Raw genomic sequence first — 24256 nt, 5'->3', positions numbered from 1 at the left:
ATAGTCACAAAGTTGTGTGACCATGAATCCTCTAATTCCAGAATATTACTTTCCAAGAAACCCCAAATCCAAACAGGTGACACACACCTATAATCCCAGCTATTTGGGAGGTTGAGGCAGAAGAATTGCAAGTCAGGCCAGCCTAGGCAACTTGATGAGACCCTGTCTCTAAGTTGAAAAATGAAAAAGGCTGGGAATATAGCTCAATAACAGTGTCCTTGGGTCTAATTCCCAGCATTATAAAAAAGAAAAAAAATCAGACTGCTTTTCACCTTGGTTTGCATAATTTCTCTGCCTTTTGAGTTGGTTCCTGTGAGATGTCAGAAGATAGTTAAGGGTGATAAAGCAGCCTTGGTGTGGGAAGTGCTAGTTCAGACTGCAAAAGGTTTAGTTTTGTCCTGCCCTCAGGCAAAAGGAGAAAAGGGTGGGACAGAAACCCTGAGTTTGCCAGAATGAACTGGAGTTTCTAATAATGATATCTGATTTTTTGTTTTTTGTACTGGGGATTAAATTCAGGGACTTTAACACTGAACTACATCCCCAGCCCTTTTTAAATTTTAAAAGTAGGGTCTCCTATGTTAGTAAGGGCCTCTCTGAATTGCTGAGGTTGGCCTCAATCTCATAATACTGCCTCAGCCTTCTAAGTTGCTGGGATTCTAGGCCTGTGCTGTGACACCCTGGCCTTTATGTGTAATCCCTACCCCCCCACCCCCAGAGTGAAAGGAGTAGGATTTATTTAAATGTGAAGAATGAAGACAGAACTCTTTGCAGGGGCAAGAGGAGACCCAATAGGGAATTGCCCTCCTATGTAATTCTTAGAGTTCCTTGCGGCCGGGATCGAGAGACTGTGCCATGAAAATAATTTGGCCCTTGGTTATACTCAACTTCTCCCTAAAGATTGATTTAGGGATGGATGATTTGTGGGATGGATGAATTCCTAAGAAATTAGAGATTGGCAAAAATATGTGTTACCATTTTTAGTACTTGGGAAAGCAGATTGAGATGGAGGCAGGGCTAGTCACACTGGTATGTTCCTTAGTCTCAGCTGCTTGGGAAGTTGAGACAGGAGGATTGCAAGTTCAAGATCAGCCTGGACAATTTAGCAAGAGTTTGTCTTAAAAAGTAATCTGGGGGGTTGGGGATGTGGCTCAAGTGGTAGCGCGCTCGCCTGGCATGCGTGCGGCCCGGGTTCGATCCTCAGCACCACATACAAAGATGTTGTATCTGCCGATAACTAAAAAGTAAATATTAAAAAATATCTCTCTCCCTCTCTCTCTCTCACTCTCTCTTAAAAAAAAAAATAATCTGGGTGTGGTGGTGCACGCCTATAATCCCAGCAGTTTGGGAAGCTGAGACAGGAGAATCCCTAGTTTAAAACCAGCAACTGCAAGGCACTAAGCAATTCAGTGAGACCCTGTCTCTAAATAAAGTACAAAATAAGGCTGGGGATGTTGCTCGGTGGTTGAGTACCCCTCAGTTCAATCCCCAGTACCAAAATAAATAAATAAAGAGCTGAGGATATAGTTCAGTGGTAGATTGCCACTCTGTTTAATCTCTAGTACTGGAGGCAGAGGTAGGGAGGCAGAACTGTAGAACTGCAGAACTTGTTACACTGGGCCACACTTATTTCTTCACTCTTACCTGTGTCACATTTTACCTATATTTAAGCCAACTGCAGCTCCCTCCAGTATCGGACATGAACTAGGATAGGCCAGGCTGTAAAAACTTTGGCAGGTTTTTGAGAGAAAATTGGCTGTTCTGGATATCTGAATTCTTTACCATGGGTCTTCATTTGTGAAATTGTTTTTGCTTTTTATTATTTGTTTATGTATGTATGTTATGGTGCTGGGGATGGAACATAGGTCCTCAAGTATGCTAAACATGTTCACTTATTTTCCCAACATTGAGTTAATGGTTGAGCCTTGTAAAGTATTTCGTAGAGACTTAAAAATGAGAAGAAGAAGTAGGAGTGTGTGCTGTACAAAAGCTGCAAATCAAGCAGGCAGATATAGATTCTGTATACTGTGTGGTACTGTATTAGTGAATTCAGAAGAAGAAACAAAGATGAAGTCTAGGAATTTGTAAACAGGAACTGTATATGTAATGTGTAAAGAAGTTATTGGGGGCTGGGGATATAGCTTAGTTGGTAGAGTGCTTGCCTTACGTGCATAAGGCCCTAGGTTTGATCCCCAACTCCACCACACACACACACACACACACACACACAAAAAGTTATTGGGTTTCTTTTTAAGTGTTTAGTGTGAATGGTGCATTTGGGACAATGTAATGGTTGGCAGTGAGATAAAAAGTAGATGGGGATCAGGTCACAGAGAGGACCATATTGGGAAGCTTGAACAATATATCCTGTAGATAGTTGAAGTATTTTAAAAGGGGAAGTTGTCAACACAATGTTTGGCTTTATAGGGTACAGCACTGTTGCTGTGGTGCGTGGAAGAATCCAGGCTCTGCAGGGGATCAGGGAGGCCATTTTTATTTACCCATTTGAGAACATAGATTGAAGCAATGAGAGGTGGATTTCAGAGCGATTTCTGAGTTGGAGTCATAGAATTTTGTCCCTGCAACTTGAGGGGGAAAGCACTGCCTCAGGTGAAGGTACTATCTAATAGGGAATTCAAATGGACCTAAGTTACTTCTTGGGTGGTTTGAGTCTGGAAGAGGGACTCTGGTAAATGGAGTTGTGCTTCAAGACAAAAAAAAAAACCCTCAAATATTTTTAGAGCAATTGCTTTCCTGTAGGAGCGCTCAGTTACCTTCTGGAAATAACTTCTTATTTTTGGTGCTGGGGATTGAACCCAGGGCCATGTGCTTGAGAAACAAGCACTCTACCAACTAAACTATACCCCCAGCCCCTGGAAATAATTTATTTTCAAAACACCCTTTTGAATCATCATATTCTTCCTTTCATATCCTTTTTTTTTTCTTTTTTGTTGACCTGTGGAACCATCATTTCCGCCACACTCAAAATGGCTGCACTCGCTATAGATTCCACATTTTTCTGGATGTTCCACCCCCTGATCCTGGCTACTTCCGCCACTCTCCACGGGGCGGGACGCGTTTACAACATCTCGCAGCACTCAAGATGGCCCGGTTTCCTCCTACTTTTCATTGGCTGAATTTCTCAGGTCTACCTCGTGAGTGGGCAAGACCCATGTTTGATCGACAGATAGTTTGATCAATGGACGAAGGTCAAAAGCCAATGAGCTGCTGGGACTGGAGGCCCTCCTCCATGTCTGGGAGGGTGTTTTGCCTGGGGTGGGTGGAGCAGAGCCGGAAGCGGGAGGGGAGAGTGAAACAGGAAAAGAAGGGAAGAAGGAAGAAGAGGGAAGAAGAGAGGGAGGAGGAGGGAGGTGGCGGCGCCGTGGCGGAGGAGCAGGAGCAGGAGGGGGATGGAGAGAAGGCTCCTGGGTGGCATGGCGCTCCTGCTCCTCCAGGCGCTGCCCAGCCCCCTGTCAGTCAGGGCTGAACCCCCGCAGGTAAGGAGGAGGGGGCGTGCGGGCCAGGCTGGGGGCTTGAAGGTCGTCGAGGCCTGGGTGGAGGGGTCTGAAGGAGTATAGTTGCGAAGAGTTGAGGGGTTTGAGATGGCGCCCATGCCTAGCGTGGACTGGAGCTAAGGGGGCGTCGTGTTTAGCTGAGGGACACCTGTGACTGTTTTGGTGGCAGGCTAGTGGCAGAGGCATGGTGCTAAGCGAATGAGGCTCCTTTGAGATGGCAGGTATGTTAGGTGCTCTGGGGTGACTGTTAATTGAATGTTGGTGCCACATTGGGGCATGTGAGTCTCATTAATGTCCCCTCTCAGCTAATGTCCGAGGCAGCAAGACTGTGTGCACGTCTCTGTGTGTGTGTGTGAGGTGGAGGGGGCAGGCAGGCTACTGAGCTGTCTTGAGAGTATATTTATTTCAGGCTAGACAAGGGGAAGTTCTGAGGACATCTTGGCTCCATTTTTTAATGATGTATGGCATGGCACCTTGGTGGCACGTTGTTGGAGGCAGGACTCTCAGAAGGCAGGTGTGATGAAGTAGAGTGGGAACCCCTTAAGAGGAGGGGCACACTTGGACTATAAGAAGCCCTTGCTTTAGGCTGGCTGGTCAGGGAGAGGAAGTCACTGATGCTGATCTGAGCCAACTCAGGCCTTTTGAGCAAAGGGTGGTTCTGATGCAGCAAATAGAGCACCCCAGCTTTTCTTGCTGGGTGGCTTGCTCTATCCAGGCAGAGAAGCTTGCTTGTGCTGATTCCAGCTCCTGCTGGCATTTCGAAACCTTAATGGGAGCGTTACTCTTGGTGCCAAATTGGGTGGGGTGCAGTAGGGGGAATCATCCCTCCTCCCTTAAATTTGGCAAGGCTTTGTTATTTTATTTACTTCACTTTCCATTCTCTCCCCAGTCTCTAAGAAAGGCATCAGACAATAACATACAGATAGCACAGTGGCCAAGGCCATACAACTTTGCACTTGAACTTCATGTTGTGATCAAGTACAGAAATAGAGTGCCAGCAAAAATACTTAATCTTTTCCTTAGGAGTTTAAGGTCTGCCTTTGAACATATGCATTTCGTTTTGCCCATTACTATTTAAGTGAGTTGAAATTCACATAACAAAATTAACAGTAAGTGAACAATTTGGTGGTGTTTTATAGTCTCAATGTTGTGTAACCACCACCTCTGTCTAATTCCAAAGCATTTTCATCACCCAAAGAAAATCCTGTCCTCATTAACCGGTTGCTTCCTGTCCTCCCTCCAGCTCCTGGTCATAACCAATTTGCTTTGTCTTGATGTATTTACTCATTCTGGATATTTCATGTAAATGGAACCCTGTAATATGTGATCTTTTGTGTCTGGCTTCTTTTCACTTAATGTAGTGTTTTCAAGGACCATTCACATTATAGCATGTAGTTCACATCTTTTTATGGCTAAATAATATTCCATTTTATGTGTATACATTTGTTTCTCCATTTATCTGTTTGAGTGTCTGATTTTTCCTCAGAACTTATCTATGTGCATTAGAAATAACATCTGCAATAAATAGAGCTCATTTTCTGGTCTGGCTTATAAACTTTTCTAGGGCTGGGACCCTTTAGGGTTCTTTGAGGTTCTTTGTTTTCCTGGTTAAAAGTCATAAAGTGGCAGGTGACATAAATTTTCTTTGTCAACTAGAAAAGTTATAACTCTCAAGACTGGCAAAGTTAAGTAGTATAGGTGTTGACAGAACAAAATATAGAACAAAAACTTTTTTTTTTTTTTTGCAAATGAGTTATTTCTGAAAGTATCTGTGAAAGGCTGTTCCCCCTAACCAATAAATAATCTTGCTAGAGGGTTAATTCAGGAGTGGTCAAGTCTTTGGAGGTTGGCTGATTGGTGGTAGGAATTGGATCCACTTTGCAAGAAGGATGGAAAATGGCTGTTTCTACCAGGTCCTGGAGCATTGGAGATAATCTGAAGATGTGGAAGGGGCTCTTCAGTTTCTTGTTCTAATTACAGCTTGTTGAACACAAGGCTGCTTTCTTATCATTATTTCTAGCATTTTGAATACTTATTTTGGGGATAGGGTAGCTTTTGTACTTTGTTCTGTTCAGATGAGTGCTAGTACTGACCAGTCTATTAAGGAGTTACAGTTCCTGCAGAGAAGGGAAAATGTTTGTAATGAGCTGCTGCCCTCTTCCTAATCCCCCTACATACTCTCACCCCACACCACATACCTTTGTCTATTCCTGTCCAAGAGTACTAGATATTTGTAATGAGGTTTGTGTTTTGAATTTTAACCTTTGGAATGGAAGTTACAATATAATTATTAACTCTGAATCCACCACAATTTAGTCAATTTAGATTTGTTTTGTTTTTTGGCATGTATGAATCAGTAAAGAAGAAAAAAAAAAAAACCCAAGAGACCCTTTGGCATAGAATGTACTTCAGGTACTCACTGTCCTTATTTCAGCATTTTAGCTCACTTTGAATTGAGGACTTGCTGTACTCAATCTGTATGGAAAATGGTATGGGTACTCCATTGCATTTTTCCCCCTGAAATGGATCTATTAAATATAATCTTTTATTGCATATAATCTTAGTATCAGAAGTATAAGATATTTACAGGTGGCTTGCTTTTCCTATTACCAGATCTGCATTGGGACAGCCATTTCTTGCCTTGCGGACCCAGGAAAGTTCATCAGCCTGGCTCACTTATGTGATTAGAAACTTAGATTTAACTCTTGTATGGGTCACTGTGATTCATATATACGATTCTTTATATTTGTGAAGAATACAAAAGCAGCATTTTCTAAACAGGGAAGCCTTGGCATTTGTTTCCTTCAGTTAAATTATAGTTGAGATAGAACTTATTTTTTTCCTAATGTTGTTTAGATTCAACCAGAATATTTGACTCTGTTATTTAAAATAAGTCTTAGTAGAAATGTCTTTTTCCATCAGGTGGCTCAGCCAGTGGGCACAAATCTCTAGAGATGCACTCCTTACCTTTCCTCTGCCAAGCATAAAACTTTTGAGTTGGATGGAGCCCCAGTTCCTCTGTTCCCCCCCCCCCATACTCCCAAGTTGTATTTCACCTTTACTCATTGCCATTACTCCAGTTTTCAGCCTGGGAAAACCCTACTCCATTTCTCTTTTCTTACAAATGGTGTCAAACCATCATTTGTTTGAGCATTTGTCTAAAATCAGCATCTTGAGTTCCTGTAAGTCCTTGTACTAGAATTCAGTAGAATTCAGAAAATAGACACTTATTGAAGTCTAGCATTATTGGCTATTATTGGTATGCCCTGGAAACCATCGAATGCAAAAGAGAATCTCTGTCCTCAAGGAGCTGGTGATCTTGTGGAAGGACAGGTAATACACACAATGAATTATAATCTAGAGGGTTCAGTGCTGACGTGGTAGTGCAAACAAAGGACAGTAGGAACAATGATTTCTCTGGGGCAAGAGGAAGATGAGGACATAGTGAAAACTTCATAGAGGAAGGAGCTTTTAGACTAGACTTTTATTTTTTATTTTTATTTTTGGTATTGGAGATTGAACATAGGGGCACTTAACCACTGAGTCACACCCCCAGCCTTTTTTATCATTATTTTGAGACCAGGTCTCCCGAAATTGCTAAAACTGGTCTCAGACTTGGAGATCTTCCTGTCTCAGCCTCCCCAGTAGCAGGATTACAGGCATGTACCACAGTGCTGTTTCTTATCAACATTTAAAGTCTAGTTCAAATCAGGTGCAGTGGCCCATGCCTGTACTTCTAGAGACTGAGTAGGGTCATAAATTTGAGGCCAGCTTTAGCAAGACCCTATTAAAGGCAGAAGAATAAAGGAAGGTGTATTTGAAGGTGATAACATGGTCTGTGGAAGCTTGAATGTGGGCGTGTAGAGGAATGAAAAAGTAGGTGAGTCTTGAAAGGGAAGCTGTGGTCAGATGGTTGAGAGTTTTCATCTATTTGTTCAAGGCTGCATTGTCCAGTAGAACTTTCCTGTTCTGCTGGAAATTTCTTCTCCCTGTGCTGTCCAGTTCATTAGCTACACAGCCACATCTGGATGTCTAGAGCACTTAAGCTATAACTAGGATACATAAGAAACTGAATTGTTAATCATTTTTTTGTGTCAACTTTATTGAGATATTCAGTGACAAAAAATTCACACTGTTAAACTTACATGAATTGTTTATTTTACTGTGGTCATAGAATCTTGCAGCTATCACACTATCTAATTTTAGAACATTTTCATCACCCCAGAAAGAAACCCAATAGCTACTAGCTCCCTATTCCACCCCCTCTCCTACCAGCCCTTAGCAACCACTAATCTATTTTCTGTTTCTATGGATTTGCCTATTCTGGACATTTAATATGAATGAAATCACATGCTTTGTGGTCTTTCATTACTGACTTCTTTTATTTACCATAATGTTTTTTATGGTTTATCCATGTTGTAGCATATATCAGTATTTCATTCCTTTTTATGGCCAATTAATATTCAGCAGTATGGATGTACCACATTTTATTTATCCATTCATTAGTTGATATGCTATTTCCACTTTTGTGCTAGTATGAATAGTGCTCCTATGAACGTTGGTGTGTAAGTTTTTGTGATGACGTTTTCAGTTCTGTACCTAATGGGTATATACCAGTAGGGGAAATGTTGGGTCATATGATAGCTCTGTAACTTTTTGAGGAACTGCCAGACTGCTTTCCAAAGTGGCATAATGTTGAATTTTAATTAATTTAAAATAAATAGTTATATGGGGCTAATGACTACATAATAGACAATGCTGATTTAATGGCTTTCCAGTGTGGGGGTTTGGTACAGTCTAACATGGTGGTAACATCATGGGCACTGGGGTTAGGTGATCTGAGTTCCAAATCTGACATTATTCTTTTTTTATTTTGTGGTGCTAGGGATCGAACCCAGGGCCTTGTGCATGTGAGGCAGGTTCTTTACCAACTGAGCCATGTCCCCAGCTCCTGACACTACTTTTTTTTTTTTTTTTTTTAAGTTGTTGATAGACCTTTATTTTATTTATTTTTACTTGGTACTGAGAATTGAACCCAGTTCCTCATACATGCCAGGCAAGTACGCTTCCGCTCAGCCCCAGCCAACCCCTGCCCCACTATTCTTGGGCAAGTTACTTAACCTCTTTGTACCTCAGTTTCTTCCTCTACTAAAATGAAAGTAATCTTATAAGGTTGACATGAGGGGAAAAGATACAATGTATGTAAAGCTCTTGGAATATAGTTAATGATTAAGTGTAATAATTATCATTGTTATTGGTGGTCCTCAAGTGCGTTGTGGTTAGCAAGTTAGCATCAACTCCCACACTAAGTTCAGAAACTGAGATCTGGGAAATTTAACACGATTTCCTTGATTCTACTCTGTGTCTGGGCTTAGGTTTGTCCCTGTGATTTCTTAGCTGTGTAAATCGCTTTTCATGGTAAACCTGTGTTTTAAAACAGTGGTTCTCAATCAGGAATAACTTTGCCTGCTCCAGAGAACTTTTGTCCTGGATTCTGAACATTTGTGGTTGGAGACATTTTTGGTTTGGACAACGTGGGAGTGCTGCTGACGTCTGGGTAAAGGCCAAGGATACTACTAAACATCCCATTACTCAGGATAGCCTCTCAACAAAGAATTGATCCAAAATGTCAGTGCTGAGGTGGAGAGGCCCTGGGTTAGTGGTTCTTACTCTCTTTTTACCAGTTCCAGCTCATTATTGCAGTTTCAGCCCTCCTAACAGAAGAAAACAATATGGTGAACTGCATGAAATAACCTCTGACAAGTTTTAGGTGGAGTAGTTTAAAGCTTTAATGTGCTGAATCTTAATGAGGTACTTTTCCAGACAGCTGTTTGGTCAGCCAACATCAAACATTTTGGAAAAAACAATCTGGTCTGTGGTTCAGTGGACAGGTGAGCCTCCCATATTCACCCAATTTTGAGTTCTCTTTCCTCTTGCTTTGATCTGCCCTCGTGGTTTCAGTTTAAGAACATAATTTGTTTTTACCCCAGTGAAAGCATGATGGCCATTTCTTTCTTTACTAAGTGTCCTCCACGTCCCATAACCAATCTGAACTGAGTCATGTTCTTAGAACTTTTCCTTTCCCCAGTCCAATTCTTTTTTTTTTTAAAAACCTAATGTATTTCTTATTTATTTACTTTTATGTAGTGCTGAGGATTGAACCCAGTGCTTCGCACGCTCAGCAAGTGCTCTGCCATTGAGTATCTCCTTTTTTTTTAAAGAGAGAGACGAGAGAGAGAGAGAGAGAGAGAGAGAGAGAGAGAGAATTTTAATATTTATTTATTTTTTTAAGTTTTCGGCGGACACATCTGTGTTTGTATGTGGTGCTGAGGATCGAACCCGGGCCGCACGCATGCCAGGCGAGCGCGCTACCGCTTGCACCACATCCCCAGCCCCCCAATCCCCCCAGTCCAATTCTTGAGGCTGTGCTCATGTTTGGCCTTGAGAACACTGGTTTCTCTTACACATACCTAGCCTGCAGAAACCATTAGGTGTTTTCAGGGTCTCCACAGGGGAAGCCAAATGTCCTGGACTGTCAGGGTTGCAGTATCTAAAAAGAGAGCTGCTCTTTTTTAGGTCCTCAGGTTGCAGTTGATCAGTGGGTGTCTGACACCAGCAGACAAGTCTTTAGGGGTGCTATGGGTATCTTGGATGACTTTGGGTTCAGAACCAACTTCTGTTTGAATGCCTGGCCTTCCATACTCCTTAGAGGGCCTCTCCCTCGCCTTCTTACAGTTCTTAGGTCTAATAACCGAGGGGCCATCATAATCCAGGTAGTACAGTGACTTGGGTTAATCCCTTGCCCCTAAAGCCCCAGTCATGGATACTGGGGTCCCTAATCTTATGGTTAATTGCATAGCCAGAAGAGCTGTGGCAGAGAATGGCAAGGAGCAGTAATGGTGGCTTTTGGTAACCTGCCTTCTGAGTGGTATACTGTACTAAGGTCTGGCTTGTGATCACTCTCCGTGGACCATGCTTTGCACTTCCACTAGGTGGAGCAAAGTCTGGCCTGAACTCTGCATGGGCTGTGAAAACCACAAAGAAACACAAATAAATATAGAATGTTACAACCTGGAAGGTCAAGAAAGGGGAAACAAATCTCATCTTACTGAATTCTGGGCTTGTTGATATAATTCTGGGCTTTCCTAGTGTGGGAATGAAAGTAGGTCATCCTCCTAGACTTTTGATCACCAGTCTTGCACAGAGTGGGTTTTTGGGATACTCTGGCTTACTCAGTTACATTCCCATAGCTCTGATTTATTTACTTTTGGTTTCCTACTTTCCACACTTTCTTCTGTGGGAAAACAGACAAGCCATGTATCTTCTGCCCCTGATGCCATCGTCATCACACTGCTAAGTTTTGATCCAAGATCTCAGGTGTTTTAAGAAATTTAATTTAAACTTATCTTGGAAGAGATGAAAATAAATGTAAGACATTGCAAGAATACTTGTGGCTTGGAAGGGTGGGTCATAGAATGAAGTTACAAAACATGTCTATTTTGATTTTTGAGTATCTAGCAAGAAGAATCTTATGTTGTAATACTTTTTTATTACACATTCTTTCAGATCCCAGGCATGTGTTCATGGAGAAAATATTCATGGTTCTCAAAATTCTACACAATACTTTTTGGTTTGCTGCTCCTAATTTATCTTCCTCATCTAAAATTCCACCTGACAGATTCACTAAACATAGAAACGAAAAGAAAAACCCACAGCTTATTATTTTTATTGATCTGATCTAAATTTTTTCCCTTAGTGGTTCATTTGGAAGAGGAAGTGTGCTCTTGGGAATTTGAATATAGAGTTGAATTGTGTGATAGTGTCGTCCTGATTGTTCCTTCCTTCTTCTTTGGCTAATTTATCTTTAAATGTGCAAATCCTCTTGCAGAAAACCTGATCCAGTGCAATTTGGCAGAACGTCTGCTATGGTCTTCCCATTTGCCTTCCTTAGAGTTGATTGCTGCTTTCCTTTGAGCATTATTATTATTATTATTATTATTATTATTGCAGAACTGAGGATTGAATCCAGGCCTTGCACATGCTAGGCATGTGCTCTACCACTGAGCTATATCATCAGTCTTTTTATTTTGAGACAGGGTCTTGCTAAGTTGCTCAGGCTTACCTCAAACTTGCAATCTGCCTCAGCCTCCTGAGTAGGGTAATTATAGGCCTGCATCACCACACCCAGAAATCTTTTACCTTTTTTACATCAGTTTGTAAATACACAAAAGGAATACACGCTTATAACAATGGTGGATAACACAGAAATTAAAAAATGTTTAAAAAGTGAAATTTCATGGTTTGATATTTCTTTTTGGTGGTTTTTCTGCCAATGCTGTGTATTCATATGGTTCATATACACAAACAAAATTGGTGTGGGTTGTGTTCTTAATTTGGGTCTTAACAATATATCAAGGGTGATTTTCCATGTATCTCTCTCAAATATACATGTGTATATATGTATATGGTTATGTATGTGTGTATATAGAGGACTTTTATTTTTTATTTTTTTTATATCTTTATTTTTTATGTGGTGCTGAGGATCGATCCCAGTGCCTCACACTTGCTGGTGAGCCTCTGCCACTGAGCTACAGCCCATATATCGGACTTTTAAATATGATTTATTTAACCACTTCTCCATAGATGGACGTAGGTTGTGGTAAGCTTTTGTCATTTTCACACAGTGCTTGGGTGAGTGTTGGACCTATTTTTTTCTGAAGTTTGTATTAGATTCCTGGGCATGGAATTGGGGATTATGGGGTATGTGCTTTTAAATGTAAGGTGTGTGCATTTAAAAGTTGGGGTGCATAATGCCATGTTGCTCTCCAAAATGGTTCTGTCAGTTTACATTCTCATCAATCGGATGTGCAAGGGCTCATTCCCCCCCACATGAGTAAGCTATACTTTACCTACACTCTCCACTTACCCTTGAAGATCTACCTTCTGACTCTTAACGTAGGCACCATGGGAACATTTCATTCTACTTCCTCCAAAGCCTGTCGCTCTCGATTGCTTAGCTCACTTCTCCCTGACTCCACTTTATAACTCCCTTTATTATGGAACAGTGTTTGTCCAAGGGCAGTGAGCCTTAGCTGGAGCAGGCTAAGCCTTAGCCTGCCCAGGTGCTAAGGAAGTGGTTTGTGGATCCTTGGAAGAGGTTAGGTAGGTATTCTGGAGGTTAGCTCCAGTTGTTATATGGCACACCAGTCTTGACTATGCCTTGACCCTTCTGTGTGTGGTCATCCCAGAAGCAGGGACACTTGCAAGAAACATTGCTAAGAGTGGAGGCTCAGGAGCCTGACTACCTGCATTTGAAGCTAGAGCTTCTCTTACTGTCCATCTATCTTTGGGCTAATTAACTTGGCTTTCTCATCTATAGAATAGGGATAATAGTATGTGGTTAGTATGACAGTTTATTTGAATTAATACTTATACAGTGGAATAGTGCTTGCTATATAGTAAACACTTAGTAAATGTTAGCTTTTTTTTTTTTTTTTAAATACTTGTGGAAATCTTAAGGCTTCCCTATGCTCTGATCTAAGATTTGTTCATTTGTTCATAGAGGGTTTTATTTTTATTTAAAAAAAATTTTTTTTTGGTACCAGGAATTGAACCCAGTAGTGCCTAACCACCGAACCCCATCTCCAGCTCTTTTTAAAAATTTTTAATTTTGAGACAGGTTTTCCTTAAGTTGCTTAAGGCCTTTATAAGTTGCTGAGGCTAGCATTGAACTTGTGATTTATCCTGCCTCAGCTTCCGGGTCCACTGGGATTATAGGTATGCACCATGTGCCTGGCTCTTTTCCCATTTTAAAGTCCTGTGTCGACTGAAGGGACAGAGGTCTTTGTGTGATTCCAGCAAATGATGCCCTGGGGAAATTTTTCCTTTAATGTAGATTGTCAGACCTGGCCATTCTACCACTAATCTCGTGCTGTGGACCAACCAACCTTTCTGAGCCTCCTTATTCTGAGCATTGCCCAAGGATGCCTCGAAGGTCAGCCATTTCTGTGATAAGAGGCCAGATGAATCTGCCATCTCTTTTGAGGAGTTTATGTATGTGCTTGTAGTTAAGCCTCTGAAGAGTCCCACAGTTAAGAAATCTGTTCTAGCCCCTTACTGGATATATAAGTTGCAAGAATTTTTCTCCCATATCCTTCCTTGATTGTATCCTTTGAAGCACAACTGTTCTTAATTTTGGTGACGGCACAATTTGTCTATTTTTTTTCTTTTGTTGCTTGTGCTTTTGGTATTCCTTAGTTCTTTTGAGGGCTCTGAAAAACTTCATATTATTTTGGTATCATTGCTTAGAATAAAATCCTTCAATTTTTTTCCCCCTATGGAAAGTTTTAAACACATGAAAAAATAAAAAGAAAGAATGGTATAATGAACTCCTATGTACATGCCTCCCAGCTTCAGAAATGTATCAAGCCATGGCCTGTCTTGCCTTAACTTCCATTCATCCCAGTGAAATTATTTTGTAGCATGCTGCAGACTGCATATCATTAATAAATAATTTTCTATTTCCAAAAGATAAGCATTCTGTTCCTCAACATCACCATTATACCTTATCACACCCTAAAAAATGGACAGTAATTCCTTAATGTTGTAGGATAGAATCTTGTACATGAGAATTAAATATGATCCAGGAATAAAAATTTGTATTAGAAAACTTGACTAATTATAACAGTTCTTGAATTTTATTTTTTCTTTTCCTTTTTTTTGGTGAGGTGGGGTGGAGTGGAGGACTGGATCTTGCTATATTGTCTATACTGGCCTTGAACTTGTGATTCTCCTTGTTAGCTGAGATTATGGGCAAATGTCACTATGCCCAGCTTTTAGTTTTTAAGTTTTCATAGGTAATTCACTCTCACTGAGTGTTCTACTGCTTAAGAAAAGAAAGTTACTCCCAAGAGTACCCATCAATCCTCTAGTATCAGAAATGCTCTTCCAACCTCAGCCTTTCTTGTTTTTACCTTAAGAAGTCTAGGAAGGTCATAGCAAACCTTACCCTCCTCCAAAACACCTCATTGTCATTTTCTTTGACCCACATATCCTTTTCCAACTGTTGCTTAGTGAATGTAGTGAAAGATTAATTTAGGACTTTTGCCCTCAATTGTTAGTGTAGAGAGAAGTTTTGGAATAATCTTCTTATCTGAGATCACATGTTTAGAGAGATATGAGAAAATGAAGAGACCCTATCAGGATATTTTCTCCTCTTTTAGTTCTCCTGGGGCAGAAGCCTTGTGTCTCCATCCTGTGCCTGGCTGTGCCTCCCCTTAGGGTACAGGGACATTGCAGATGAGCAGTGTGGCTGAAGGGCAAATGGAGCTTAGAATTGGGAGAATTTGAAAGACCGGCAAGATGATGATGTTGTGAATTCAGAAGAAAGGGGGTTTGTTTGGTACTAAAGGTATAAGAGATTTGGGGTTAAACAGACTTCCAAATGGAGGGACTCTTTTGAGGCTTAACTGTATGCACATGACTTTCCAAAAGAGACTCTTCTTCGGCCACATAGGCCTCTTACCATAGAAATGACTAGCCTCTTGGAAGCATCTCTAGGCAATGCTAATAGAAATAAGGAGGCTCAGAGAATTTAAATGGCCCAGGGTCACTAGGGGTGGTCACATAGCCAGGTCTGGAATGCCAAGGTGCTGACAGTCTTCCCTCTGGGCATTTCTTGCTGGTGTCCCTTCCATTGAAAACTGAAGGTCTAGTTCCAAAGTCACTGTACATTTTCAGACCTTTGCTGTACCCCTCTGGCAAGTGGGGATAATGATATTCTGTTGCCAGATGACGTAAGGAAACAGCTAAGATGGATGTGAAAGTAGTTTATAAACTTTTGAGTTCTGAATAGATTGAATTCTCTCTCTGTATTTTTTTTGAAGTTCATTGAGCTTCCTTTAAACAAAATCCTTGAGTTGTCTGTAAGGATAAGGATGATGATTTATTGTGTGTCAGGATGAGCTGTGCCTTTTCTGCAATTTTGAGCACAGTGAAAGACCTTGGAAAAACTTTGTTTCTCAAGAGTCTAAGAACTGTGGTTCTAGTCTAAAGCCATTGACCCCTCCCTGCTAATAATTTCAGGGAAAGGACAGTGTGCCTTTCTCCTTGATGGTGATGATTTCTCAAAGGCACTTTTGCCGGCCACTGCATGTCCTTTGCTTTAGTGCTTTCCTTAGGATGAAGATTTTTTTTTTTAAAAGGTTTTCTGCCTCACTTTCTGGGACCTGGAAATATAGGGTTCAGGTGTGGCTGTGATTGAGCCTTATATGATGAAAGCATCCCTTGCCCCTGGTTGTGATTCCCTCTCCAGTTTCACTATATTTAGTAGTCATCCTTTTACTTGGTGTATGGACATTTGTGTTTCAGAAGTTTCCCAGCCTTACAGCCTATCAGAGGAATCAATTGTCTTAAAGTTTCCTTCTGGCGTTTTTTGACCATGAAATCTTAGGCCTGGAGTAGATTTGGTTACCAACTACCCGACGGAGGGAGGGTTTAATATTTGATTTGCGGTAAGATCCAGGAAATGAGGAAGGCATGGTGCCATGAGCTGTTTCCAGCTAGACCTTATTAAGTTTCACAATCCTTTATGCAAAAAAGGCAGCTTCCAGGTGTGCTAATGGAGTTGTCTGGATAGAACCAGAGCAGCTTCATCTTGTTCCCTATAATTGAAAAACTATTGCTAGGGGGATATAGATCATTGCCCCAGCTCTAGCTTGAGAAAGGGAATTTTGCTTTGGAGATGGTTTAAGTACTTTAAATTCCTCAGCTGAGAAATTAGAGATGTACAGATAATGAGACACATGGAGGGTTTCCCAATCCTTGCATCAAACCTCCTGAGCCCAAGGTAATATGTTGGTGCTCCCTGGTCTTGTAGCTGTTTGTTAGGTTCCTGTGGCTGGGAAAATGTCATCAGCATTAAAGTTTAGGGATTCCTTTTTTTTAAAACTGGACACAATACCTTTATTTATTTATTTTTATGTGGTGTTGAGGATCCAACCCAGGGCCTTGCACATTCTAGGCAAGTCCTCTACCACTGAGCCACAGCCCCAGCTCTCCTTTCACACACACACACACACACACACACACACACACACACACACACACACACATTTTAGTTGTTGATGTACCTTTATTTTTTTATTTATTCATATGTGGTGCTGAGGATTGAACCCAGTACTCACACATGCTAGGTAAGTGCTCTACCACTGAGCCACAGCTGCAGCCCCTAGAGATTCCTTTTGATGATTGTCTCTTTTGTTAAGACTTCATGTCTTCATCCATGGAACTGCCTTGTCTTGAGGGCCTGCTTTGTATAAGACATTTCTTGGTACTGTAAAGGGGCACAGAAGTGAAAGTTATGCATCTTGTCCCTAAGTTACTTATACTTTAGGAGATAGGCATGGAAACAAATAACTAAAACATCAAGTGTGAAATGTCTCTGGTAGTTGATGACCCATAAGAAATGAATGAATTTTTCTATAAAGCAAAACCAAGCCAGGCACAGTGGTGCATGCCTGTAATCCCAGTGACTAGGGAGGCTGAGGCAGGAGGAATGCAAGTTTGAGGTCAGCCTGGGAAACTTAGTGAGACCCTGTCTCAAAATAAAAAGGACTGGGGATGTAACTCAGTGGTAGATCACATCTGGATTTAATGCCCAGTACTTCAAAAATAAATAAGTACGTAAATCAATAAAGCACAACCAAGATGATCTCTAGACATGTCTGCTCTGGTGACCTTGTACCCAGAGCATCCAGAACTGCCTCCAGGGACTCAGCTGAGATGCCTGTCAGTCTTTTCCTGGCGTCGGCTAGTATTGGGCCTGTAGTCCCACTTAAAGTGGACCATGTTTTTCTTTATCTTGCCCAAAGTTTCCATAAAAGTAAAAAGATGAAGTCATGGGGCTGGAGATGTGGCTCAATCGGTAGCGCGCTCGCCTGGCATGCGTGCGGCCCGGGTTCAGTCCTCAGCACCACATACAAACAAAGATGTTGTGTCCTCCAAAAACTGAAAAATAAATATCAAATAAAGTTCTCGTTCTCTCTTTCTCTCTCTCTCTCTCTCTCACCTTTTTCTTAAAAAAAAAAAAAAAGATGAAGTCATATTTGGTGGAGGCTGTGAGGCCTACTTTTCCTGATGGAGTTCTCTTTCTAGGTTATATCTAGGTATGTATCTTATAGTTGATGTGTCCTGTATCCCTCATTTTGTTCTTATTCCAATCCTTTTCCCCCCCAGTGCTGGGGATGGAACCTAGGCCTCATGCATGGTAGGCAGGCCCTCTACCACTGAGCTACATTCCCTGCCCTCTTTCTCTAATTTTTAGTTTAGGAGGCATGAAATGTGTCTGGGGTTATCCCTGAGCTGTAGCTTGCTAATTTCTGTGTAATTCTTGGCTACTTGCCAATTTGGTTGGGGTTGAATTGTTTACAGAGTAGGAAAAACAAATCTAGTGTTTTAGTACAAAAACAAACAAGGCTGTCTTGTACTTGATAAAGCTCAAGGTGCAGATCCAGCAAGAGTCCATTAGCTGTTAGCAAATCCCACTGTCAGTGGTGAGTTTTAACAACTCCTGAACTCTCTGGAATGGCAATGAATGCTCTTCCATGAAAGTTATATTTGTGGAGTGATTGATTTTCAACTATGGAAGGATTTTCTTGTTAAGGAATGGAGAAACAAGAGGCAGAAACTTCATGGGGCTGGGGATGTGGCTCAAGCGGTAGCGCGCTCGCCTGGCATGCGTGCGGCCCGGGTTCGATCCTCAGTACCACATACAAAGATGTTGTGTCCGCCGAGAGCTGAAAAATAAATATTAAAAAATTCTCTCTCTCTCTCTCTTTAAAAAAAAAAAAAGAGGCAGAAACTTCTGGAAACTGTTTTAAACAAGTTTTGGCTTTCACTAATTTATTTATCATTATAAAAAAAACTGTTTTATTGTTTGAAGTAGTGGGGATTGAGCCCAGGGGCTCTCTACTACTGAGCTACATCCCCAACCCCTTTTTAAATTTTATTTTGAGACAGGGGCTCACTAAGTTGCCTGAAACTTAGAATCCTCCTGCCTTAGCTCTTGAGTTGCTGGGATTACAGATGTGCTACACCACACCTGGCTTTCCCTCTCTTTCTAAAAGACTGAGGCTGTACCATTGACATGGTTTTTTCCCTTCATCTCCTCCAACCCCTGCAGTAGAATAAAACCAGCTCCAAGATTTGCCATATTTTAGTAATAATATAATCAAAGCAACAGAATGATGGTTTATTAATTTATTTTTATGTGATGCTGAGGATTGAATCCAGTGCCTCACACGTGCAAGGCAAGCGCTCTACCACTGAGCTACAGTCCCAGCCCCATCATAATATTTTCACACATAAGAAGAATGTGCCGATAATTAAAATACATATGTGTGTGGAGCTTCCACATTCTCCTTCCAATGGTTCTTTGCCATCCTCCCCTCCCACAGACAAGGTCTTGCTAAATTGCTGAGGCTGAGGCTGACCTAGAGTTTGCCATCCTTCCACCTAAGCCTACCAAGTAGGTGGGATTACAGATGTGTTCCACATACTCAGGTCCTTTTTTGCTTTTTCTCTCCCATAATCCATCAATTCTCATTTCCATACTTTTATTCATGGTTGGCACTGCTCAATGTGCTCATTTTTCCCTCCCCAAAACCCTACCAATTGTTCTAGTAGCCATCTCTTGATAAAACTTTCTTTGGCCATTCTATCTTTCTGCAACATTCCTTCTTTGTGCTCTTCTTGTGTTGCCATCTCTATTCCTTCCCTAACATTTATCATGGAGTTCTATGTTTGCTTCTGTGTGTGCCTGTCTTTTCTTCCAAACTGGGTAATTAAATAAATAAATCACTGGGCGCGGTGGTGCACTCCTTTAATCCCCGCAGCTTGGGAGGCTGAGATAGAAGGATCTTGAGTTTACAGCCAGCCAAAGGATCTAAGCAACTCAGTGAGATTCTGTCTCTAAATAAAATACAAAATAGAGCTGGGGATGTGGCTCAGTGGTTGAGTGCCCCAGAGTTCAATCCCTGGTACCAATCAATCAATCCTCCAGGGCAAGACTGACTTTTATTCAGTGTAGCAATTGAATCACAAATGAGGGGAAAAGCAACAGTTATAATTAATATAAAAATATTATTTTATCCTCCAGCCTTTTTTTTTTTTTTTTTTTAATGTGGAGTCTTACTGATCCAGCCAGGCTGACCTTGAACTTGTGATGCCCCTGCCTCAGCCTCCCAAGTAGTTGGTATTAGGCATGTGTGCTATGCCAGGTTTGGGTATGCATCCTTGAATGAGTTACTTAACTTTTCTAAAGCTCAAAGTTTTTTGTCTATTGTTGAGAGCCACAGCCAAAGGGGCCCCAGCAAACTTCCAGCTGCCAGCAAGCTTCAGACTGCCCCAGCAACATCTAGCTGATTGGCTCCTCTGCAGTGATGTTCATTGGGCTGTTTCCCTGCCCTTCAGACTGCCAGCTGATGATTGGCTCACAGCTGCCCCAGCAACATCTAGCTGATTGGCTCCTCCACGGAGCTGCTCATGGGGTGACTTCTTTGGCTCTGCCCACGCAACCCAGCCAATCGGCCTCAAGAGGAGGAGGATTGTGGGAGGTTGAAAGGCTGGTGTGGGGGAGAGAGGCTTGTGGAAGCCGGTGGTGGCAGTTGGGCTCTGAGGGTTTTTCCCTGGAGCTGTTTTGTTTGGCGTTTGTAGTTCTAAAAATAAAGTTAGTTTCTTTTTGACAAGTGGCTCCTGATTTGTGCCAAGCCAGACTTCGGCATTTGGTGGCTCGCACGGGGAGCAACTGAGGGTAAGTAAACTGCTCGCCCCTGAGGGCAGGGCGAGAGGATGGGGAGCCATTCTAAGTCTCCTCTTTTGTTTTGCTTCGTTTTTGTTTTAACTTTCCTGTCCCTGGAGATGAGTAAGAGGGAAGAAAAACCACTCACATCTGAGGAAAAACTATTTGCGTTTGAGGAACAGATAGGGAGAAAGGACGGATACATATGTCAGGAGGATAGAAAGGCTGTTATAATGATTTTGTGTGGTTCCCTTTTTATTGGATTCTGTCTCGGTTTTATTTGCTGTTATCTTGCTGGGTTGTATTATAGTAGAAATACGGGATCAGCAATTAGTAAAAAACAAACCGAAAGACTGTTAAGTAAATTGTTAAAGGAAGGAAGCTTCCCAGTAAAATCAAGAGCAGTCAGGGCATACGTTGATATAATACAAGAATATAGCCCATGGCTTTTTAAGGAGGAGTTGTTAGATATATCACAATGGAACCATCATGGTGAAGATTTAAAAAGAATAGAAAAGAACAGCCCAGGGACTCTGCCAGTTGGCACATTGTCATTGTGGACGTTGGTATCTAGTTTGCTTAGTCCAAAGCCTTCAGTTCAGACAGAGGTAGAGGAAGAAGAAGACATATTGATTCAAGTAGAAGAGGAAGTCTCTCAAGTTAGTCAGACAGAGGAAAAGATTCAAGTAAAAGCTCGAGCTAGTCAGAAAGAGGAAAAGATTCAAGTAAAAGAGAAGGTCTTTCGAGATAGTGAGACAGAGGAAGGAAGTTTAGAGCAGAAAAATCTATCAGGGGAAAAGTTAAAACAGGTGACTGCTAATAAGACCCTTTTGTTAGAGAGCGTAAGTGTCCAACCAACAGCACCGCCTCTACAGGAGACTGCTACTAATAGCATTCTATCACCAGAGGGCGTAAGTGTTCAACCAACAGCGCCACCTCTACAGGAGACTGCTACTAACAGCACTCTATCACCAGAGGGCATAAGTGTCCAATCAACAGCACCACCTCCATATGCTAAGAGACTCCCAACCCCCGCAGTTGATAGTTTGGATCCTGAGACAGGATCTCAAGTATGCCCTGTATTTGAGGTAGGAGGGCAGCGAACTTACCAGGGTTTAAATTTCAAATCAGTGAAGGAGCTAAAAGAGGCTGTAGCAACCTATGGTCCTCAAGCACCCTTCACTGTAAGCTTGGTCGAATCCATTACCAACTTAAGCATGACGCCAGCAGATTGGGCTAGTTTGTGTAAAGCTGTGCTAAATGGAGGACAATACCTGTTATGGAAGGTTGCCAATGAGGAATTTTGCAAGGAGACGGCTAGTCGAAATGCAGCAGCTGGTTATCCTCAGAGAAATCTAGATATGTTGTTAGGAAAGGGACCTTATGAGGATCGGCAGCAACAACTTGCATATGATCCTGGTGTATATTTACAAATTGCTGTAGATGCAGTTAGGGCATGGAAGTCTTTACAAGAACCTGGAGGTTTACAAGGTCAATTATCTAAGATAATACAAGGAGCTAATGAACCTTACGCTGAATTTGTAGATAGGCTTATTCAAACAGCTACCAGAGTTTTTGGGAATACAGAACAAGCAATGCCATTTATAAAACAACTGGCTTATGACCAAGCGAATCGTTGGTGTAGAGATATCATTAGACCATGGAAACATGAAGATTTAAACACATATATTAAATTATGTAGAGACATTAATGAACAAGGGCAAATTGTGGCAGCTGCAGTAAAACAAGCTTTAGATGCCAGAGACATTAATGAACAAGGGCAAATTGTGGCAGCTGCAGTAAAACAGGCTTTAGATGCCAGAGACATTAATGAACAAGGGCAAATTGTGGCAGCTGCAGTAAAACAGGTTTTAGATGCCAGAGACATTAATGAACAAGGGCAAATTGTGGCAGCTGCAGTAAAACAGGCTTTAGATGCCAGGCCAAGAACATGCTACAATTGTCAACAAACAGGACATTTTAAAAGGAATTGCCCCATAGGAGGAGGGTTTAACAAAACTAGGTATCAAACAAGTAGAATACCGGGTATTTGCCCACGATGCCGTAGAGGGAGACATTGGGCTAATGAATGCCGTTCTCAAACCACCATAGAGGGTACTCCATTATATTGGGCTAATGAATACCGTCCTCAAACCACCATAGAGGGTACTCCATTATCAAAAAACGAACAAGGACAAGGTGTTTATCCACAATATCGTGGACAAAGGCATCGGGCTCCGTTGCCAAAAAATGGACAGGGGGCCCCAATGCTCCGGGGCCCCAAACCACAAATATACGGAGCACTGGAGGAACCCAGCAACCCCAGCAACCCCATCAGGGTAGTGCCCAGCACATCAGATCCCTCATCAGACAAACCAGAGGGAGCGCAGGGTTGGACATCTGCGCCTCCACCAAATCAGTACTAACTCCAGAGATGGGAGTTCAAATCATTCCCACAGGGGTAAAAGGACCTCTTCCCAAAGGAACAGTAGGCTTATTATTGGGACGCAGCTCTTCTACTCTAAAAGGACTTTTGATAAGTCCTGGGGTAATTGATTCCAATTATGAAGGTGAAATAAAAATTATAGCCAGTTCTCCAAAGGGTATATCAGTAATTTCACCAGGAGATAGAATAGCACAGTTACTAATAATACCAAGCCTACATGATAAATTTTCCAGTCATGTTGTAGAAAGAGGTTCCAAGGGATTAGGCTCCACAGGTGTAGATTGGGCTATGCTTTCTTTAAATTTAGATTCTCGCCCCATGCTAAAACTAAATATTCAAGGACATGAATTTAATGGGCTACTGGATACAGGTGCAGATCTTAGCATCATCTCTCGTCAAGAATGGCCAAAACATTGGCCATTACAACAAGCCACTCAATCGCTTCGAGGCCTAGGAGTGGCGACTAATCCGGATAGAAGTGCAATGCTATTAGATTGGAAGGATCCTGAAGGATGTGAAGGAACTATACAGCCATATGTATTGGATCATCTTCCCGTAAATTTATGGGGACGAGATGTCTTAGATCAATTAGGTTTGACATTAACAAATAATATCAATCAAAATGCACCCACTATTATGGCTAGACAAGGTTTTAGGAAAGGAAAAAGATTAGAAAGACAAGAACAATGTATAGCAGCACCTCTGACCCAGAACAGCAGCCGATTTGGATTTCAGAGAGATTAACCAAGGTTCTGACCCAGTGATTGTCTGGAGTCGGGGGCCTGTTTGTGTGTTTCCACAGGGAGAACAGCAGCTGATTTGGATTCCGGAGAGATTAACTAAAATCCTGACCCAGTGATTGTCTGGAGTCGGGGGTCTGTTTTTGTGTTTCCACAGAGAGAACAGCAGCCGATTTGGATTCCAGAGAGATTAACTAAAGCGATTTCTACAGACCAAAAAGAAGATGATTTAGCTCAAATCCATAATAGCTGATATCCAAAACTCCAATTTGGCTATCCTTACATCTGCGACAGAACCAGGATGCTTTTTTCAATATCTATTTTATTATTGCCCTTTCCCATATCATGAAGTTCTATTTTATTTTTTTGAGCTCATACAGACCTAGGTTAATGTTTTGCTGATCAGTTCTATTTTTTTTTTTTTTTTTGACTATAGAGTTTTTAAACATTGCAATAGAGATTTTACCTGTAAAAAGTTATAAGGCCTTTACTATTATGTTATGTGTTGTATGTATTATATTATGTGTGCACACTTATGTTTTGTGTTATATGTTTGAATGTACGTATGTCCAATGTATGTATTTTCATATATATGATGAGCGCTCATGAAAAGATGGATCCAAATTTTTTTTTTTATTCACGTGATTTAAATGGTTTAATTTAAATTGGGTAAATAACTGTTAAGAATTGTTTTAATATGTAAACAAAAAAGGAGGTTAACAGATCTGTTTGTTTACTCTCACCTTTCGTTTTCATTATA

At 41.4% G+C, this 24256-nt stretch overlaps 1 protein-coding gene across 4 annotated transcripts in view; it reads left to right on the top strand.

Annotated features, from left to right (window-relative positions):
* The first annotated feature begins 3298 nt into the window (after positions 1–3298).
* Wbp1l (WW domain binding protein 1 like) overlaps positions 3299–24256 on the top strand; it is a 64069-nt gene continuing 43111 nt past the window's right edge. The window contains exon 1 of one of the 4 annotated variants that reach the window (XM_078017401.1): positions 3299–3494. Coding sequence is in view for 3 of the 4 variants with exons in the window: in XM_078017266.1 (XP_077873392.1) it covers positions 3408–3494 (87 nt within the window). In the remaining variant the exon portion in view is untranslated. Of the gene's footprint in view, positions 3495–6758; positions 6846–24256 lie in introns of those variants that run through there. The other 3 variants (XM_078017266.1, XM_078017295.1, XM_078017241.1) reach the window with 3 other exon arrangements.

The sequence above is a fragment of the Ictidomys tridecemlineatus genome, chromosome 1 (genome assembly GCF_052094955.1).
Source record: "Ictidomys tridecemlineatus isolate mIctTri1 chromosome 1, mIctTri1.hap1, whole genome shotgun sequence".
NCBI classification, from domain to species: Eukaryota; Metazoa; Chordata; class Mammalia; order Rodentia; family Sciuridae; genus Ictidomys; species Ictidomys tridecemlineatus.
Note: the sequence above shows the minus strand (reverse complement) of the source record. Positions and strands in the feature narration are given on the sequence as shown.